The 22,776-nt window shown below is 37.9% G+C and overlaps 2 protein-coding genes across 3 annotated transcripts in view; one reads left to right on the forward strand and one right to left on the reverse strand.

Annotated features, from left to right (window-relative positions):
* Positions 1-22,776, forward strand: part of LOC105830720 (mitotic spindle assembly checkpoint protein MAD2A) — a 212,624-nt gene that overhangs the window by 104,372 nt on the left and 85,476 nt on the right. The window lies entirely within an intron of this gene.
* The window catches only part of LOC105830721 (protein vein), a 359,320-nt gene that overhangs the window by 102,314 nt on the left and 234,230 nt on the right, over positions 1-22,776 (reverse strand). For both annotated transcript variants that reach the window (XM_028192643.2, XM_028192642.2), the window contains exon 3: positions 1,066-1,208. In XM_028192643.2, coding sequence (XP_028048444.2) covers positions 1,066-1,208 — 143 coding nt within the window. The remainder of the gene's footprint in view (positions 1-1,065; positions 1,209-22,776) is intronic.

Raw genomic sequence — 22,776 nt, forward strand, 5'->3', positions numbered from 1 at the left:
GACCACGTTAGAAACGAGGATGCTGGGATGCTTTGAATGGCTGCTGAGTTGTAAAACAAATCGACCGCTCGACTCGCGACAACAACTGTCAATGTCAGGTTTGATTTTAGATATGGGTATGCCACGTAGGCTCGCAATCGTGTTTTGTATCGTTGCGCTTATCGACGGATGAAGGGAAAGATGAAGTAACGGAAGCGTTGAATAAGAGTCACCGGATTTCTTTCGCACGTTCGAATGTGAAATCATGGCGTCGACACTTGAAAAGTGCCAGTTCGACAGAAAATCATTGCGTCACGTCTTGTATTATTTTCAAGAAACGTGCGTCGCGTGTTGTTGTCCTTTCGAGATTGGACATCGCGCGATAAAACTTTATTTTTTCATTTTTGATGGACGTCAAACAGCTCTTTCTAGAAAAAGTTTGCAGTCCCAAAAAACATTCGGCGTGTTTTGTTCGGCGCTCATTAACCACGATCCTTTATCAATGTTGGCTCGTTTATCATTCCAACAGAATAAAAATTCCATGTATTTTCTCAAAGCCTATGGCAGTGAAAGATCATAGGGGTTTTCTACCGTTAGCGTAGCGATTGAAGATACACAGATCAATGATTCGCGCTTTTACACACGCGAGGCTATGATAACGTCAGGTAAAATCCGTTTCTGTCCGAAAGCTCTGCGTAAGGTATCGACAGATGTACGCGTTTCGATCGGTTTACGAAATCCTGCATTCAGCAATCTCTGCCATTTCACTACATCAGAAACGCAACGGTAGTATCGATGAAGCTGCTATTGTTTCGATGAATTGTGAAAATCAAATTTCTCATACGTATTATTTTGTCTTAATTTTGTAATAACTGTTTGTTATAATATATCTTAATCATGACGCGTTTTAATTTAATTGCTGTATTATGCAATATTTTTTATATTTAGAGAAATTAATTTTTTAATTAACTATATCTACAGCTATTATTCGTGTTTTTATTTCATTTATAAAATATTTATAGAACAAATTTTCACGTTTTTATAAAAATTTGCGTGAACTAAGCGAAGAAAATATTGTGTACTCACTTGTTTCCGGAATTCTGGTATCATGAGCGACTAGAAGTTGGGCCGCAAGTGAGGCCCGATGACCGGAAGTACTCTCAGCCACGCATTCATATCTGCCACTGTCCTCAGGCTTCGCGGAGGATATCACGATTTTCGATCTCCGCCTGTAAATTAAAGAATCATTTCTTTAAATAGATAGTAAAAATAAAACATTTCATGTTTTTATCTACGAATGATCGCAAATTCTAATTTGTAGTTAAATTTAATCGATAATATTCGGTAATATTTTTGGAAAAGTAATGCTGAACGGCATTGACAAAAAAAGTTGATTATTTACATTTAAATTATTTACAGTGCTACTTGGTGTCAGTAAAAATAAATCTAAAAATAAAATATATTATAATGTAATGTAATGTAATTATAATGTACGACTTTTGAAATGGATAGATGCTAAAAAGTATATTGGAAATTTTCCAAATGCATCATAAATGTTTCCTACAGCATTCTTATACTGAGAAAAAAAATGTTGTTAATTTGACTAAATTTTTCAACTAGATTAAATTTCTTTAGTTCAACTATTTATGTAATTAACTTAAATACATAAAATACTTGAACTTCAATTTAAGTATTTATACATTTGACTGAAATACACAAATAGTTGAATTAAAGAAATTAAAGAAATCTAGTTGAAAAATTTAGTCAAATCAACAATTTTTTTCTCAGTGTATAAACTATGTATGTTATAATTGTATACACTCAGTTTTTGTGAACACAGAACAGTATTGTAAACTCAAATAGCATTACCCCTTGTTCGTAATCAATTTTTGACGTCACTTTTTCAATATATAATCCACAGTAGTAGTATTTGTCAGTGCTGATATATAACGAGAGCAAAAAGGGCCAAAAGATCAACTAATATATCAACTATTCAATTTTTATCGTTATAGTTTATTTTTATAATAATTAATAATATCAGGAAATATAAAGACTAATTTCAAGCGTTTATATTAAGTGATTTAAAAGAAGTCGAAATAAATAGCATACGAACGCGTATAATTATTTAATTACGAACGTGTACAACTTGAAATCATCGCACTGGTCCAGATTCAATCGCCGGTCGCAACAAAATCCGGAACTTTAATTATCACGTGAAACTGTACGCGCATTTATCGGTCGATTTTCCTTAACCGATTTTCATTTCGTCAATCGTTCGACGCATGACAGTTCCGGGATTAAACGTCGCGGGCGGTTCGCATTACATTGAATTTACTGATGCGTCGATAACGGAATTAAATAGTCGATTTGTCAGAACGGAGCCGTTGACGCGTGCCGTGGTAATGGTTCAATAAGTTTAATCGGCGAATCGGAAATTCGTCGGGGCGTCGTTATTAGCCGCGATGACTGTTTCGACGCCCCCGATCTCGCCAAACAGTCGAGTTATTTGTGATTTTAGTATAACTGTCGCATTTTCTGCCCCGCATTGTCGTTCTATCAATCGCTGCACTCGCAATTGCTAAGTGATTATTATAGCCGCGTTATAAGATTTTGACGAGCGCCAATGGTACCGCGCTATCCAAAATCACATTTCTAAGTTGCATTTCAATTACTGAGGTGATTACTCCAGTACCGAAAACTTCATGATTACCCGATCGCGGAAATTACATCAGAGAGAGAGAGAGAGAGGCAGAGTAGCACGCTAATGAAATTAAACGGAGTCACATGATGCGCAATGTGATTTTCATCGAATGTGAGATCGAACATGAGAGAGGAGAATTAATTTATAACTGTACAGAGGACTTCGAAAGACTCTCAGTTAACTAATAATTGTGTGCTATGTCCCTATTATATGTCGTTTATCGAAAGTACGTAGTTCAGGAGGGTATGATTGCTACTTTGATAAAATAAATCCTTTCAACATTTTATCAGCGTTTTGAAGGATTTGTTCTGAGGGGGGAAAAGTTTGCCAAGAAAAAAAAATACTTTGCAAGGTATATTAATTTATGCGATATTAAATTTAAATTTTAATTAAATTTAAAAGGAAATTATAAGACAAAGAATAAGATTTGACTGATGGAAAAACTATTGCAGTGTTTTAGTTTTTTTTAAATATTTAATTATATTCATTCTGTTAAATTATTTTAGTTGATAAATAATTGACCAATCAAGTCGGTTTGATAGATTCAATTTGATATTTCATAATCCAAGAGTGAGTTATCAATTTATGATTCGATCTAATATTATCTTCAAATATAAATTGAGTATATATATAGAAATTTCTTTTATTAGAGATGTTTCTTTCGGAGTATTTGTTACATATAACAAATTGACTCAGTGATGTATATTTGGTATCCCAGTTCTTATGACTTTACCGATTTCTCTAATGCGAACGCGGTCCGTAGCTTTATCCACACGTAAGCCACCAAATGGCGCGTTAACTCGTTTCACGGTTAGGTCGAGTTTATCGGCGTCGAATAATGGAATTAGACGGCCGATTTGTCGAGGAAGAAGGCAGATGGAGGAGGAAGAGGCAGTAGTCGCGGATTCGCTCCATATCGTCACGTTTGGATAACTTCGGCTATCAGGTCCGGGACGGAGAAGAGGGAGGGGATTAACTTATTATTATCTTCGCCGGGATTTCGAAATCCTATGAACGGAGTTGCTCTCCGGGTCGGATGGCTGCTGCTCAAAGAGATTCCATAAAGTCCGGGCGGGTGGGGGTGGGCAGGAAGTTCACGTCCTCTCCCCGGGGAAAATCGGGGACTCGAATATCCACGCCGCAGTAGAGAGAGCAAAGAGAAATTTCTCTGGACTCTTTCTAGCAAACTCGTTTTTCCGTGCGGAAGAGCCCGAGCGACCTCCACCTGCGAAAGTTCCATATTTTCGAATGTGCGAGGGGAACAAATTTAATAAGTTCAAGTGTGCACGTACACCGAAACTCAACCGACGAGATCGACAAAAGTAATTCTAACGGCCAAAGTCGATGATCCACGCCTCGTTTCCGATCCACATATCTCCTGCAAATGTTTCTATCAAGAATTAAAATTTACATATTTTGAATTAATTGATTTTTTCCATGTCATCGTGACGTTAAAAAAATTTTTAATTTCACTTGTTTTGCGACGAAAATTAAATACATAATTGTTCTTCAACGTCAAATTTATTCAAATAATATTTTGTTTTCCATATACTTTTTGTAGATACATATAATTTTGTGTACGTTACTGTTAATTTTAATTATATATTTAATTAAAAAATTCGTCACTTCCTTTACAATTGCAGTTGAAAAAGATAACTAAATTAAAAGTTATTTAAATTTAGTCAATTTTAAAGTTAGTCAATTTCATTTTTAATATTTTCTATAATTGATTAAATCAAGGACAGGTAATTTCATAGATTATCAGAACTGTAGGTTTTTTTTTAGAAAATTTGGATCGCAACTTCCTGTCGAGAATACATTTTTGATTTTATAAAATGTAAGGATCGAGATTTTATTCACTCAACTTTTTATAGATCATCATTTCTGATTTAAGGAAGTGCTATATTTTAAAGTATCTAAATATTAAAATTTTGCAGATTATTCTTACACTTAAATATCCTTGTAAAATTAAAATATAATTCTTTTATTTATTTAAAAGTTATTTAATGTTTATTTATTTAATATTTATTTTTTTGTTCATTCTTGATTCTTTCGTAAGATGGCATTTTGTAATACTTATTTGCAAATTTGATTGAGAAAGTAATATTATAAATTAAATCAAATTTAGCTTTGTATTTTTGGTCGGATTCGAAGATTTTCGACTGCTGTTTTATTTTATTGTCGCCACTGTTCAGCGTATCAACATCAAAAGATTGTAAAAAAGAGGGCAAAATATTCTACGCGTTGTAATTAAAACGTATGCATTTTTTAACTGCCTTTATTTGACACCAACTAACGAGTTTCTGTTGGTCGTAGCAGAACGAGTCGTGAGCTATTAACTTCAGTCATGACTGAATAGATTGTCGTGTGATAAAAACGTCATATTCTAGCTGTGCTTTGCGAAAATTTTTCGTATCAATTATATGACATTTTCGACACTGTACATGTAAAAAGTCAGAAGCAAAAGTAGAGCGAACTGAAAAATTTCGTAAATAGAAAAAATATATTGCATTTATAAACACAGGAATGAAAAAGAAATGACTACGTATGAGTAGAAGATATTTGACTCTATATTAAAAGAAAATGCGAGAGATATAAAACTGGTATAAATATTAATGTGTGACATTTTGCATCTTTAATTTTGAAGTATTTGCGGATGAGTTTTATTTTATGCCGTACTGTTTTAATTCTACACGTTTAATTTTACATATATGTGTGTAAATGTATATATAACATTAAATCTAAATTATGTAAAGCATACGGAAAAAGAACGTTTGCGAACAAAAAAACAATTTTTTAAGCATTCTGACAATGCAGATTTCATGTGATTAATTCTTAATGTTAATTGTGTGCATTATACAAAGTTCGGTCATTAGACAAACAGTAATCAAATTGCGTGACGTTTCTTTCTGTCTCGCACGATGAAATGAAATTCGTTTGCAACGCGGCCATGAATTAATGGAAAATTACGGATGGTCGACGTTTGTATTATGAGAGAGAGAAGCGCGAGTTTAAACAGAAGGGAGTCCCCGACCGCGATCTTCACAAAGAAACGCTGCACGCTGTTGTGAGATTAATCGCGATGCAAACGTATGGATAGAAAGAGAGCGAGAAGAAAACGTTCGAATTGTGCTGAATCTTTGTACGGCAGCTACGTCAACAATGTTGTAATTTGTAAAATAAACTTGTCGTCGTATGATGCGCGTCCGTGAAAATATTGTAAACGAGTAATTGTTGCAATGCAGCTTTGCAGATGCGCTATGTTATCGTTACATCGATCATTCGACTCGATTCGAGACACGCGGCGCCTGTCATTTCCAATTTGCTCTTCGGACGATTACTGCGTCATCGTTCTATACGCGGCCGACACGTGCTGAGCGTCCTTACTCAAATTCATCGTGTTCACGCAATTTAGACCGTGGTCAAAAAGGCCGATCGATGTAACAATTGCAATTTAATCGAACCTTTGCTGCTCGCGGCAATGTCGAGTTTATTTGAATTTCAATTTTGCTCGACGTTTTTGCAGCACATTGTAACAATACAGGACATCTGTTATAATAATGTGGAGAATTACTTACTTAATAATGCGGTGTCGCATTGCCCTATATATACAAAGTTCGTATGTTAATTGCACAGCCGATAAAATCTATAATATAAAAGCACAAAATACAAAAATGTAGGAATATACATATATATAATCAGTTTATAATATATATTTCGGGTACTTCGTTGTTATTTAATTGAGTAGCTTTTAATTAGAGTCATCTCAAATATCCCATGGGGACAGCGTCGTAAAGAGCGTTTCGTGGACATGTCCGTTTATCCCCTTTAAGCAATTTCACATGCGCGCGTTTACGAGGTACACACGTTCGCGAGCAGGAAAGCTAGCGCGAAAAGGTTGAATGTATAAGGAGGATAGCGGACTAGCTGACGGTATACGAGAGTACAACGAAAAAAGAAGACGCCTCGGGGTAGAAGAGAGAGAGAGAGAGCGCGAGCCGACGCGTGCGACTGACAGAAAGAGAAATAGATAGAGAGAGGGAAGGAGAGATGGAGAAAGAGAGCAAGGTTTCTAATTCGGTGCCGCGGCAAAAATCGACACTCTGTCTAGACTTTAACGGCACTCTCCGTTCAACTGCCTTGTATATCTCGCCGCTCGGGAGGAGGAGAGAAGAGCCCAGAGAGTTCGAAAAAGCAAGGTAAAGGATAGGAGGAGCGAGAGAGAGAGAGAGAGAGAGAGAGAGAGAGAGAGAGAGAGAGAGAGAGAGAGAGAGAGAGAGAGAGAGAAGGTGAATGAGAGAAAGAGGAGACCCGACAGAAGAAGTAACGCAACGAGGGAAGAAGAACGAAGAAGAGGGGTCGCGCGAGAGAGGATTAGATTTCTATTTATACATATACCGTACACTTCGTTCATGGCTCGCCCGACGCTCTTCGCGCTCTCCTTTCATCTCGTTACGTCTCTGCGGCTAGTTACCGTGTGCCTCGCCCCGCCTCGCTCTTCTCCCGGCTTCCTTTGACGGCATACGGAGCCGATCCATTTTCTAACGACGCGCCAGGCAGATCGCCAAGGTATCCCCCCCCTCCCTGCCGCGTCGCATCGCTTCAAACCGAGTTCGGATACGACGCTAAGTCCCGACGCGCGAGTTGGACTCCTGGTGAAGTTACCGAAGAGTGGTCGGTTGGACGCTGTTGGGGACAGCGGCTTATCCGCGATCCATCCCTACCTCGAGATATAGAGCCTGCGGTCGAGGCTTTCGCCGTTATGACGAGGATCTGAGGTCCCGTGGTTTTCAATGAAATACCACGGGAGAGGAAGAGCGAGAGCGCCTCTCGTCCCCATCCGTATACTCCGCACGTGTAGTCAACTCGTTTAAATCTCTTCGGGGTTATTCCGAGGCGCTGCGCTGAAGCGTACGTTGGAAAGGGATCGCGCTCGAGTGTCTATTACCGCTCCGCTCGAGAAACACGGATCACATGTGCGCGCGGAGAGTTCGATCCTGGCTCTACTCGCTTGCATTCACATTCTCGACTAGTTTCCCAAGAATAATTAATTCATCTATTCCTCTCTCTCTCTCTCTCTCTCTCTCTCTCTCTCTCTCTCTCTCTCTCTCTCTCTCTGCTATCTGAGACAGATAGATCGATAGATTAATTATGAGGTTAATCTGATAATCTAATCAACTGTCTATCTTTAAAAAAAACTTTTAGACACGTTTGAAAATTTTAGCATAGGAGGTTACGAGTAACGTTGTTACTTTTATAATAACAATTTGATAATGACGTTACAACTTGCCATTTCACGATAAATAAATAAGGCCAGAGTTCAAAGAGTTACTTTTGACAAATAACTCATTACCATTATGATTGTAACGTGTTACTTTTCATGTCTTTATTTTATTGTATCTTTATGATCACATCGAAATATGCTGCACGTATTAACTAGTGCTGAATAAATTTCGAAATTTGTACCGTAAATGCAAAAACAAGTGAAGTGATATTAATTTTCAATAAAATTGTAAACCATAACGGGCAGTGGTGAACAGTTTGATATTTTGTCTATATCGGTTTTGTGTACAACACGTTAGTAAACGCGGTAATTAAATCTCAATTGCAATTCCACGTGTTTATCGTATAAATATTTGTTGCAGTTTTGCGTGTACGAAAATATGCTGAGAGCGCGCGCGCGCACGCGAGAGAGAGAGAGAGAGAGAGAGAGAGAGAGATATGAAGAGAAAGGGAAAAAGAGAATAATGAGAATTCAAATTTGCGAGACTTGTCAGGATCTCTCGTTCGGCGATTAAAATTCATCTCGCATAATTGGCTATTATCTGGAAAATAATTAGTCACGTAGTTTCACAAGCGCGCCGTTTGTTTTTAATTAAATCCCGTGGGAGAGTGGCACAACGACTTTCGGCGAGGCCGAAGCCCTGAGTCGTTCAAATCTCTTCAGGCTATTCCGAGTTTCCGTTTGCCGAATCGCGCAAGTTGCGGAAGTCTCTTCGTCAGAGATCAAACGCAGGCTATATCGCTCCCGGATATGCGGCGATGAGCGAGAGTGTACGAAGTTATCGGCTGGAAGTTGTCGAAAGTTACGCGGGGCTTTGGAGACGTCACTCGCGGATTCGAGCATTTAAGCGTCGAAAAGTGAAGCATATTTCTGCCGATGACGCAAGAGAGAAAGGGGTGATGAGTTTTTCCGAATCAAAGTGAAATCATGTCATGTTGACTTCATTTTATTAAAATAATTTTCATATTATTAGGTATGATTTCACATAAGTAATTTAATATGCAATTTCATGCCTGTAATGCAATAGTATTATTTACCAATTATTATTTACGCGTGCTTTACTGCAAAATTAAAAATAGACATATTTTTAACAAATGGAATTGTTTACCGATGTTTGTCGAACGGGCGGCTGAAGCGACAAAAACATTTATATTAAAAATAGTAATTTAGAAATGCAGAGCGAGTCTCGGATTATACATATTTTAATACTCTGGTGAGATTAATCGGGAGTGGTAAGTAGGATTAGACAGTAACTTCAAAGCTTAGATGGAGTCTTAGGGATGGATTGTGTGATGATCCTAAGTGAATGCATTTCGCAAACTTTGCCAGCTGCACGATAACTCGCACGATAAGAAAGACAAGTGCGAATCGATTCTAATATATTATAATTTAATAGATTTTCATACTGAATTATTTTTTGCGTAAGCCAACATTTTAAATTAAATAATTCACGCAGGATTATTATTGGAAAGTAGACACAAGTCTGTTAAGCTCCATGCACAGTCGCTTTCATAAATTATCGCTTACTTGTCATCAAGATCGATTGTGAGAAGGATAGTTTCTTACAATGTGTGATGAATGCATTATCAAATTATAAATAGAATCAACTTTTTTCAATACTAAAATACTTGCATAAAACTGAATAAATTGCAACTCTGCTGTCACTGAAGATGCAACGTTGATGAATATTTCGGGAAGATTTCGTAATAAACGCGTTGTTAGAAACGCGTAATAATTACCGCTGCTCCGTCGTAGTCTCGCGTATAAAACATCAGTTAATAACTTATATTAAGTTCTTCATTATGTGCTCGCTTTTTTCCGACGCCGTCCTTTTCTACAGCCCGCACGGATTTTCGTGAGATGGAAGCTGAACAGAAGAAAGGGTAGGAAGGAAGGAAGGAAGGAAGGAAGGAAGTGGAGGCAGAGGGTGTTCGAAAAAAAACCCGAGGGTGGCTAAAGAAGAAGGAAAATAAAGCGTCGAGCCGCCGGACATTTCGCCGCGAATTGCGGTCGCCGTTCGCGCGCCCCTTTCCAGCGGCGACGCCGGCGTCGCGACGCGAGCATTACGCTTAATTTGCCTTCTGCGTTCTCCGCCGTTTACCCCCTGTCTCTTTTTGTCGTCGTTGCCAGGAGATATGCTGCAGCGGCGGCGGCAGTTTAAATGGAGTCGAGGTGAAGCAACGAGAGGGAAAAGATTGCGAAGTCGAGATTGGATTTCGGCTGAGCGGGCAGCATAATTTGGAAAACGGAAATTGGAAGATCCAAAATATAATAATAATAATAGATATTATTTTATAAATATCTACAAAAATTGTAACACTTAACTATCAGCGCGTTAATATAATTAATAATTAATAAACTATTCTTTAAATCTCGTAATAAAAACAATTATCTTCGGCCTTCGCATCGTTAAAAAACAAGAAAGAACCGTACATTATTAGTCACAACAAACAATATTTTCTGCACGCCTCGACTCATTTATAACCGTCCATCAACGGTAATTCTGCAACAGGCTCGCTCGATAATTCCTTCGCGACTTTCATCGACGCTTTTAAGTTGTCAGGAAGACAGGAAGAGTAGAAAATGTATCGCCTGTCATAAATATATCGATGTACCTTGTTGTACAGACAGAAGTTTCTCATCCTCGGGGCTTTCGCGAATATCCGATGATCGCGGCAAATGCCGCGGAATGTTGCAATTCGATTGACCGGCCGGGGAAATGGATTCCTAATGGTGGACGTCACTGCGAGCGGCGCGGCAGAACTATCAGTCTTGTAATGGAAACGGCATGTCGTGGAAACCGGCGGCAACCGGAGAAAGGGGAGATTCACAAAGGCAGAAAGCGCCGAACGAAAGCAGGGAAAGGACGTAGGGAGGGAATATCGAAAAGAAAAAAAAAAAGGGAGAGAAAGGGAGGAAGAGGGAATCTTCCTATGTATCCTTCTCCTCGGCTCTCTAAGTCTGTTTTTCTTCCAGCCTGTAGAAGTAGTTAATGGTTTTCTTTTGGGCGACTTGCCTCGCTGTGTTAATGCCACTGCCGATTGAATAGAATCTCTTTTTTTCCTCTCTCTCTCTCGCCTTCTTTATTCCCTTTCCCTCTGTCATTTCACAGTTTCTCGTCTCTTTTCCATCTGCGCCATCGACGTCTTCACCGCGCGAAGGCATCCTTCCATCTGCCGAGATCCCCCCACCTCCCAAGGGCGATTGTATCGATAAGTGGAAATCGTTTTCAATGCGGTAGAAAGTGTCTAAGAGTTTCATACACATGGAGTGCGTCAAGAGTCGCGTACGTTCGCTTGGCCGTAGATGTTAGCAGAGATCGAAAGAAAAATCAGCTTCACCAAAATAATGTTTAAATAGTCTTCCCTTAGTTTCTTTCAAAACAAAAATTAAAGATAAGAGAAATGGTAATTTTTTAAAATTATGATTAATTTTGGTAGAATATCATTTCTCTCGTCAAGGTGTAAGTCATAAATAATTATTGAGAATTCGATTTTTCAAAATTAAAAACATTTTCTTCGATTTTTTTCTAACTTTTAGAATGTAAAAATATACAATAAATTCTTTTCATTTAATTCCAAGTGAGTTTTGCTTTAACAAAACATTGCAATTTGTAATTTAATTGCAAACACATTGAAAACCGAATGTTGCAACGTTGTGAGAATAGCGACGACAAATCAGGAATACGTGTGATTTTTAATAGGTTATGTACACATGAAATAGTTAACGAGAACGTTCAGATTTTGCGTGCACCCGACGAATGTAATTTAACGAATCTGTCTGGCAACAATTTTCTTTTATTTCACGAACGGCTTGAAATAATGGCTGACCATTCGTCTACCTTTATCACTTGTTCTGCCAGCCGATGATATTGACATTAATGCATTCGTATTCTGACTTGGCGTTTGCAGCGTTTGCTGTATTATTTATGATTAATTTGCCAAATTAAATTTATACGCATGATTGTTGCATATATATATATTTGCTATTTATATTTAAATATTCCCGATTTCAATTGACATTTAATTATAAATTTTCATAAAGGTGAATGTGGAGCTTAAAAATTAATGGGATAAATGCAAATCATTTTATAATATCGCGCAATTAATATATAAACGATTACATTATAAAAATAGAATTTAATTTCAGCCAGAAAATTTATTTCATTAACACATTTATTCAAAATTATTTATTAAAAATTTATTTTTTTTAAAGTTTACAAAGTCAATACGACTAAGTCTGCTTTAAATGCATAAAATATCCATACCTATAAAATTAATTTTTAATTAGAAAGAAATTTAAATTTATAGAACTTAATTATTGATAAAAATGGCTTTTTTAATACATTTTTTATTTGGTTTGTGAGTTTTTTTTATGCCAAATCTTTGTTTCGTACTCACATTATTTGTAAATTCTAAAAGCTTTTCGTATCGAGACGCTAGTCGTTGACTCATTCTGTCATTTGAGATATTATCGTCGTCTCGATTACGGATCAGTTACGTTAGTGAAATACGAATAACTATGGCTAGACAACACGACGCTTCTTAACAGCCTCCGACGCGACGTCGAGCGCGACTTCTAATTTTAGTTGCGACAGAATCCAGGACCGTGTCTCTTTTCTTGCGCAAAGGTTCACTCTTCTCTCTCGAAATTTATCTTTCTTTCCTAATGGATCTAATCAATTTTTTAAAATGTGTACGTCTACCGTTCGAAAGACTTAAAACAAGATACAAAAGTGCATTAAAGGCAACAAAAAATTATTTGTCGTAATCTATATTTTAGTGTCGCTAAGTCCAGCTTCGTTAAATCTAACTATTATTTTTTTTAAACGTAGAATAATACAATATAATTATTTCTATTTAAAGATATCTTTAAAACATAATATTGTCAGCTTTTCTGAGCAACATTAATATATTGTTAGCTCTTCTAAATAATATTAATACGTTACAGAAAAATTATGATCCGTATTTTTATCGGCAAGCTTACTAATCACCGCAGATACATATTTTTGGCACTCAGACGAAATCGAGACGCACCAGAAAACATATTTCTCCCTTGTCTATCAAGCGTGAAATCTGATCCGTGTGAGTCAACTTATGTACGTATTAATAGCCCTTAAATTTCATATTGAGTATCGAGCCGAGAAAAATTACTTGAAAAGAGAATGATTACTCACGTGAAAACGATTATTCACGTGAAAAATCTTTGTGTGTGTGCGCACGCGCGCGTGTGTGTGTTTGATCTAAGATTGATAAATAGCTTTTTAAAGCATAACGAGTAGGAATTATTAAATTGATATCTATTTCTATATTTTGAAAAATGCTGTATAATTTCATACTTAGTTGATGAATAAACCAACGTTTCCTTATCGAATTAATTTTCTCGATATAGACATAGCAGTGATATTAAACTTAATATCCATATTTGAGGAGTAAAGTTTATCTTTGTTTTGACTAGAAAAGTATTTATTCTGTCATTATTCTTTATTTAATTTTTTATGTTTAAAGAACGATAAAGTTATATTATTTTTTGACTCTTTAAGAAGAAAGAATAAAATTTATGTCGTGACAATTTTTGCAACAATTTGATTTACTTTAGTTTATCAAAATTATAATAAAATCATACAATTTTATTCTTTTTTTGAAATCTAAAAGCAGTAATAAATTAATTAACACGACTAGTTATTGATTCATGAATCTTTTCAAACAATAGATATAATAATTTCTTTACTACAGTATTTTTTATTTATTTATATTTAATTTGTTATTAAAGAAAAGAATAATTCCCTCGCTTAAAGCTAAACTTTACTATTAGTATATATTTACATTTATATGCATACAGAAGAAAACAAATTATTCCAACAATTAAAATTCCAGTACCAATATTTCCATTTCAAAATGCTCTTTTGATTGAACGAAATCAACCGTTATTTTAAGCGACACTAACGAGTCCGCGAAACGAAACGCAAAAAATATGCAACAGCTCGGATATCAAAATCAATTTAAAAATACAAAGAACATGAACGTTCGGCGTACAGTTATTTCGTTTATGTTATACGTATAGATATTTGATAATGCAAAGCGTTTTGTCGAAGAGTCAAGCATACGGTTCCAGAGTCCGGGGTTTGTTTTGATAACAGTATATGCTAACGCAAGAGCGCTGTACACACCGTGTTATCATTCCCAAGTGAATAGCGTGATTAAGCAGCGTCGCAAGTCTTCCCATGCGTATCGAGAAATATGAACGACTGTGAATCGATGGGATTAATGGAATATAAATAACTGTCTATCGTGCTTATTTATTTAATTGCAAGCAGATTTATTTTGTATGAAGAACTGACTCAAAGCTCGTTGTTTTTTCAGTGCATGGCAATTTGACTTTATGCAAGATCGTTGTGTTAACAGTTACAAAACTTGTAACTTGAATAAGTAGCAGCATGAACCTTTTTTTCTTAAAAAAAATATGTGTCATGGATAAAATACAGATTGATACCGAATAGTGTCGCGATGCATTTAATTGAATGTAACATTTAATCTGAATATCGAAAAAGTTTTTGAGTTGAGATTCATGCAACATGATTAAAAATACAATCTTCAAAGATGTAATAAAAAATGTCGACAAGGGGGAAAAAGAATGTATATCCGAGTGCATTATTTCGGCGAAATTGGCATTACGGAATTCGTGTAACGCGTTGCGTAAGTTTTGACATGTTTCGCGAGTTAACATGGAACTAAACTGATAGACCGCGGAGAATAGTGAGGAAAACATCCCTCCCCCTCGCTACAGTCCGGAGGGATATTCCTGAGAAATGGTCGGAATCGCATCCCGATGGGAGGTAACTCTTGTCGCGATACCTCGTTAAACCACACGGATTTTCCTACTGGAGTCTCGGCGGCATCGCGCTGCTCCCCGGACGACATGAAAGTCTACCAAGTTTTGCTGTCAGTACGAGGCGATAAAGCGCTGCGATTACTGTCGCAAGTACATTCAGCTTATTTTCGAATTCGGGAGTCCACGTACGTTTCACTCAAATTTTCAATTCCCATCACTTTGCAAATCTTGCCGTGTAATATTTTTGGAATATTTACAAACTTTCTATCTCTATAAAATATCACAATCACTTCAATTTTTGTTAGCGCGGTTAAATTAATTTAACAACCGCTTCACTATTTAACAAGAGCATGAAAAAATGTGACATTTTTGAGAACGTGTAGCACCTCAAATAAATCGAAATAACATAATAAAAAGTTCTAAAGCTTCATGTCAGCACGAAGAAATGGTCTAAGTGTTATACAAAAATGTATCAATAAGACAAAAGTGGTTGGCCCGCGCCGTTGCATCGAGTAGTGTAGTCTAGGCACAGCTCTTTTGGTCGGGTATTGACAATAAATCATTCGTCCCGATGTTCGCGCGATCGCCAGAAATTCTAGCAAAAATTCTGCAACACTTTTCAGAGTCGAGTCATCCAGAGAGTCGAGAAACTCTCTCACTTTCTCTCTTTCTCTCTGTGTATCCGGCGTCACGGTGGTCGAACTTCCCTTTTGCTCTGTGTTTATGAAAGGCGCCGACCATCGGCGGAACGGGAAAAGAGCTTTTGATTTATGATAGCGTTTTTGCTTCCGCGACCTTAAAGGGCGATTTTCCGTTCCGGCGAGCCGAGCCTAAAGAGGCGAGGCAAAGCGAGGCGACGTCGAAATAATATCAGCTTGCCGAGAGCTCGCGTTGAAGCACAGGTAGTCAAAAGCCTCGCCGTTGCGGTGTTTCCCTGGCGTGTTTGACGTTCGAGTTATAAATACCATGACCCATCAATGGCGGCTATGGCCATTCAGAGCGTTGGAGAGAGATGAGAATAGGAAGGCAAGTGTATGAAGGGAGAAGACTAGCAAGTGTGAATAGAGAAGAGTAGAGATATAGAACGAAGTAAACATGTATGGGTATATATTTCAATTAAATTCAATGTCTAATAAATTACCGAGAGAATTTCAGCAAGGTCCTATGAATTAATAATGCAAAATATGACAATTATTCTATAATATTATTATCATTTAAAGATTCTATGTCGACGTAAATCAAAATAAATGACATTGTATTATATTTATGATTTGAAATATAAACACACACACACATACACACACGCATACACACACACATACATATATATATATATGTATACGTTTATTTACTGTATTTTAATATAATTTTAATCATAAGTGTGTTGTTATATGGAAAACTTTTTGGGGTCAGCGATTCGCCGCACTTACGTCTGGAAAATTAGTATGGAAATAGGTTAAAGAAGGGTAGATTTATCTCAAATTAAACTTTTAATTAATTGTGAGTCAATTTTTTCTTGTCAGAAACATAAATCGTAAAATCAACAATATATAATAATTCATTTTGTATGCGATAAATGATTTAACCTTTCCGAATTTCATGCAATATCAGATACGTCAGTAATCAAAATGATCGGAGCATCTGCAAATGATTGAAACATTTCGAGCTTAACATTGTTGAGGTATTGACAGCATTTGAATAGTAACTGAATTAAACGCAACGCGAAAACATTCTTAATGGATACGTGAAAAATTATCAGTTTAAAACGTCAAAACCATTTGATATTGGTATATCGTAGAAATTACTCGCTAAATAACGATGTTCTCTCGAAAACTATCGGTACTTGCGGAGAATTTTCCGGCTATATATTTTCTCTACAACGCGTCCAGAGTTGTGGAATTCGCGGGAAAAGTTAAGCACTCCCGTGCGATATTCAGCCTTCTTTGTTAACGATCGTATAATTACGCGATATTCCTCGAAGCGTATTAGACTGCGACTCATCTTGCGCATCTCGCGCTCAAAACGCCGCGCCAAGAAAGCCGTCACGGAGTCGCAGAGTTATCCTTCACAGTCGAGCGGTGAATATTCTGTAACCGGGAAATGAAGGCGAGCCGCTTTGAGAAGAGTTAGTTCTCGGAATCTCTTCGAAGATAATCATTCGCGCGCGTCGCAAAACTTTCTTTCGCTTCCGCATCCTCTTTTTCCTTCGTCTCCTCTTCTATACGTTGCGGTCCGCACCGCGATTCCAATACAACCGAATCCATTTTAGTTCTTATTTCCTTCTCTCTCTCTCTCTCTCTCTCTCGCTTTTGCCGCGACGCAATAAGGTTGCCTTAACGCTAATTGATTAGTCTCGGACGTAAGGGGGAAGGGAAGAGGGAGGACGAGGCGAGATAAAAAGGTCGCGTGTATATCGCCGCGAGAGAGGAAAGATCGCGACGTCGCGTCGCCGTGCCATCTCTTTTAATTCTCTATCTCCATTGTGCTGCGCCCCGCGGATATCTTAATTTTGTCAACGACCTCTTCCATTATTCGGGGAGGCTCCCCTTTGATCCTTTGAAGATGTTCTTGTTCGATAGCACTACCAGATCTTTCCCGGAACTTATACTCTCGTCGCTCGCAAGAGCCGCAATATTGCGTTATTACATCTACACCATTTCCCGCCCATTCCAATTGGCTTTCAGCGAAACGGCAGAAAACATCTTTATCTCGCAAGAATGCTCTTCGATCCGAAATCGTTCTCGGTCCATTGATTTAACCTGAATATTGTGCTTGTGGCTCTCTTTCAACGGACAATTGATATTTATAAAAATCTCTGTAAATATAATTAGATAAATACAAAATAGAAAAAATCGCAAATATTCCTAAAGTGATATCTATTTTTCAATAAATATTGTATTTTATTAATATTGATAAAAACATGATCTGCATAGATAATAAAAAAAGTAACACACAAAAACCATAATTCACATATAAACAGAATTTAAAAATTCTAATACAAAAATAATTTCTATAATTTTTTTCGTAAATGCATAAATAATAGAATATTATTAATAATATTATAACATTGTACATATTTGTAGCGTCTTAAAACTGTTTTGTTTATATCGTTCTTATGAAAAGATTTAATTATTGCAAAATTCAAAATAGTATTACATATAAATTGTTATACATATATCTTAATAGAAGACATTTTCTAGTTTGTATTTAGGTTTCTAAAGTTTTCGTTTTTATCTAAGAAATGTAATCCAAAAACAAAATAGTAGGTATGTGTCAGTATTAGTGACTTTCTTCTAACAATTTTTTGTATAGAGAAAAAAGTACATAAGTAAATGTATTTCAGTAGAAATTACTATAGAAATTATTTTCCTAATCTTTGACATCGCAATCTAATCAGCCGTTTTTGCAAACAATTAGTAAATCCCTTTAATTTCACCATCCTCTCCTGAAATATCCGCAAATATCGCGAGGTCATACAGCCGTCAAATGGCAGCGACCACGTGGTGAGATGTCTGACCTATCGGAACAAGAATTCGATGCACTTCGAGTCCAAAGGGTGCCGTTAGGGTTCGGCACAAAAAGCCAAGGAATCCGGTATGGTTCTTAGCAAGGATGAAGTGGCCGACGGTGAGTCCTCTGGAGAGCTTTCAAGTGCTCCCATCTACGTCCTCCACCTCCTTCGCCCCTTATCGCCATCCCCTCCCCTTCGTAGTCCATCTCCAACCTTAGCCAGCGAGGCACTTCCAAGAAGGTACCCGTTTCTCGTTCGTGAAAGTCTTAACTCGCACGACCGTGATATATATCGCGGTTACGCCCTGATTCATCAAGAGCTACCCTCTATGTACCCCGTCTCGCACCCCGGAACAACGATCGGTCCTTCTTATCCCCGTCTGACGTTCATCTTCGCTCTGGACTTCCGCTTTCACTACGGCTTCTGCCTTTGGGGGATTCGCACCCGCTTCTCGGTGTCTTCTTCCATCTTAAGGAAAAATTTTTGCACGGTACGCGTCCCGCAGTAACGGATAAGTTGTAATCCCACTGTTTTTTATCGAGGAATTATGGTTTGTCTTCTAGTTCTCGCTCATGGGTATTTTATCGCGTCGTTATTTTTTTCCCCTTTGAAAGGTATAACTGTCTCTTTAATTCCATTCTTTTTGAAATATTAAATATTTATACATAAAACACACGCACACACACAGGTGATATGTGATTACTCGAAGAAATGAGTATGTAATTGTTTCAAAGAATATTACACTCCTATTATTTTTATACGCTTTTGGTACTGTGAATATCGATATCTTTCGAACCGTTCGTTTCGAAGATTATAATGTAGAATATCAGATTCTGATTATACCCTTAATAGACGGCACGTCAGTTTGCGTAAAACACGGCCGCGTTGCGGGCCGCCAAGCTGCGGTTCAATTTTCCTAAAAGGCGCGCCTTGCGCCCAACATTTTACCAGCATAGCAGCAATATCGCGTTACAAAGCAGTTTTTGAATCCCCCCCCCCCTCTCTCTCTCTCTCTCTCTCTCTCTCTCTCTCATTCAATGTAGCTTTAGAGTTGTTGACTGTTGAGCGGCCCTCTCGAACGTTTTCAAAATCAAAGGTGTGACATGCCCTTTGACAGTATCCCTGCCAAAGGGCTCACTCGAAGTTCTCTCCGCTTCGGGCTGTTGCAAAGGGCGTCTTTCCTCGAAGCGTCAGCTCCTCGAAACGCGGTCGATGAAAGGGAGTAACTTTACCGTCCTGGATAAAATTATCGGAATATTTTTGCAGAAATCTCACCGGAAGATACCGCCGGTGCGAGTACGAGGGAAGCCGATAGAACGAATGCCTCTCCGTTCCTTCTTCCGATACCTTTGATCGAATACCTCGAACGTAATTGACTGTTATTCATACTATTGTTTCGAGGATACGCGAAACATATCTCCAATATTACGAAATATGTAATTTTCCTATATGAAAAATAGAGATATTATAACTGATTTTAATCGGAGAAAGGGAGAGAAAAATCTTAAATAATTAAATAAAATCTTTTAATTTCAATTATTTCCTATACTTTTCGCAGGAAAATTTTAAGTGCCTTTAATTTAAATTGACAATGCCATTTATTTAAATTGATACTGTTATTTAAATTGCTATTTACTTAATTATTTATTATTAAGTTAATTATTGGATTATCCATATTGATTTTCCGTTTGTTATTTTATATATTTTATCAATCTTCATTTCTTTTCCCCTTCGCGTTTTACCTTTCTATTCTGTCGCTTTTCTCTAATGGCTTAATTACCCTCGCAGAACGCGACGGATTCGTTGCATAAAAACCTCGTATCGATTCGCAATCCAATTTCTGCAATGGGTATTCGCTGGAAAGCTTCACGAGAAAGAAGCGCCGGCGTAGGAGAGAGAATCGATGTAGCCCTTGAGAAATATTCCCCTCGATCGGTGAAATATTTCTGAAGAATCCGCAGGGCACAGAGTAGGTACTTTTCCAAACGGGACCGATTTAAATCTAAGCGTAGTTTTGGCAAGCGTGCCGAATCGCGACAATGGCGACAGAGAAAGGAGGATACAAGAACGCGGTTCTCGAGGCTTCTCGCGAGCTTTTGTCGAGGATGAATTTCTTCTTCTTCTTCTTCTCCCTCTTCTTTTTCTTCTTTTCTTTCTCTACTTCTTCTGCTCTCGCTTCCCTCTTTCACCTATCATTTCGGCTCTACCTTGCTCTGTTTCCCGGTCCCTGTATATATCTCTCTGTCTGACTCATCGAGCGCGGTGAGTCATACGAGACGAGCTAGATGGTGGACCTTGCCGCGAATCTAAATAAATACGGGAGCGAGGAGGGCGGGTTGGGCAGCGCCTCTAGCGAGACATCGCTTAGAAATGCGTGAGTAAGAACCTCACGCCGCGGTAAATTTATATCGCCGTCCCGATGCGGCCGTCACCTCCTAGACGTCTTCTAACGCTTCTTCGCAGCCGTCGATTCGCTTCCACGAGCCGCCTCGCAAAGCCAGATCGATCGATCACGTCGACGTCCGCGTGAAACTTTTTTTTTCTTTTCTTTATCGCGATCCGCCTTTCGAGAGAACCACCGACAATGTTTTTCTTTTAGTAGCAGTGGAAGTTTCGAAGAAATCCTCTTCTCTTTAAAAATCATGGCCTCGCAGTATCTTATTCGACAACGGCGACATTGATGGAAAACTTTGAAGGATCTTTCGTTTAACGAGCTAACGTATGAAAAAGTGCCCAGACTCTCACCTGACGCCGTCACATCCTCTTATTAACGATGTACAAGATATGATAATACGGAAATTAGTTCTCTGAACAGTAAACATCTTATTTTATCAATGGAGGAGTTATAAATTAACTTAAACAACTCCCCTACTTACGTTATATTACGTTTTGCGTATCACGGACGAAACACCGATTGGCTGATATGCGAACATGGCCAGCCACTTGTCCCGTCATTCTAATTGGTTATTAATTTTCACGCGCAAGAGCACACCTCGTTTCTTTACACCTCGTTAAAGTTACGATTCGAAATTAACTAAAAGCTAAAATTTTGTTAATTGCAAATTAGCGTTTAAAATGTAATTGGAACTCTTTGAATACGCGTGAAAGTTGTCGTTCGGGAAGAGTCACCGTGAAATTTTGCCGGCGGAGTTTACTATGAGAAGTTCATTCGATGCCATTGGGACATTCCATGCATTTTCCACTAAATAGCGCGTTCGTCCGGGAAGCTCTGAATTGCGGACTTTACGTTGTAATTTACACGTCGTATACCGCACTGTGTGTGCGTTGCCCCTTTATTTGAGCCCGCATCGTGACGGTTACTGGCGGTACGGCCAACATTGCGCCATAAAGTTGCGTTGGATGTAACGAAAGCTCGGCGAGGCGGAAGGGAAGTTTCGCGAGCAAAGCTTGTGTAAGGTCGAAACTGCGGAGGGAGAGGGTGGAAAAAGGCACCGATGGGACACCACGTTACTGCTGGTGGCAATTAGAGAGGAGCGATTAATTAGAAATATCCGCTACTGGTGCGTGCGACCAGCGACACAGTCGCGATCGTAATAGAAATTTCTATCTGGCGCGAAGGGCGCGCGGCGGCGAGAGATGGTGGCTAATATTCGTGATGAATCTCTCGCCGGCGGGAGCCGACGTAGAGAAAGAGGGCGGCATCACCCATCAGCGGACGGAAAGATGGCTGCGGGGGAGATCGGTGTGGCTTTGTTCGCAAATTAATAATTAATTAAAACTGATGGGCCCGACTGAGTCTAACCAGACGTCCGCGTTTCCCTGCAACGTATAAATGTGATTATTCTTTTCTCGAATAAAGGTGCAGACGTAACAGCATTACGTAAATTCGCATCTACCGCGCGCATATATGAAAACTTTCCATTTTGATAGATTTTTCATTACATTGTTTGCGGGCGTATTATTTTAAGGCTTTTAAGCGAATCGTCGCGATATTTTTCATCAGTGTAATACATTGCGACGTTAAATTGATAGCAACGTAATTCTTAAATCAAGATTTATATGTACAGATTCAGTTCTAAATAGTAATCACACTTTTAATTGAGGTTAAGTGATTTGGTGTTGAATTAATATTTTCTTTACTTTCCTTTTTTTTATTAAAAATCTTTTAGTTAATATCAATTATCAAATGCTAATTTTATACCTGCACATTTTATGAAACATTTGCATCTAATATACAATATTATGCGCACAATTCCAATATAGTGTGCGATAAAAATCTCCAATATTTGCGTGTTAAATTCATACCACTGTCTGACACAAACGTCATGCAGTAAATATCAAATAAAAAAACCCGTAGTCACAACGTAACATCTAAATTTTACAATTAAATATCAGAGAGCATATATTGTTTCGTTTGTGTTTCTATCCCCCTTACTTTTCGCGTCTTAGAAAAATAAAACGTTTGATCTCGACGACACATAAGTTCTCCATAATACAGGATGTCCATTT

This window comes from Monomorium pharaonis, chromosome 5 (genome assembly GCF_013373865.1).
Source record: "Monomorium pharaonis isolate MP-MQ-018 chromosome 5, ASM1337386v2, whole genome shotgun sequence".
Lineage (NCBI taxonomy): Eukaryota > Metazoa > Arthropoda > Insecta > Hymenoptera > Formicidae > Monomorium > Monomorium pharaonis.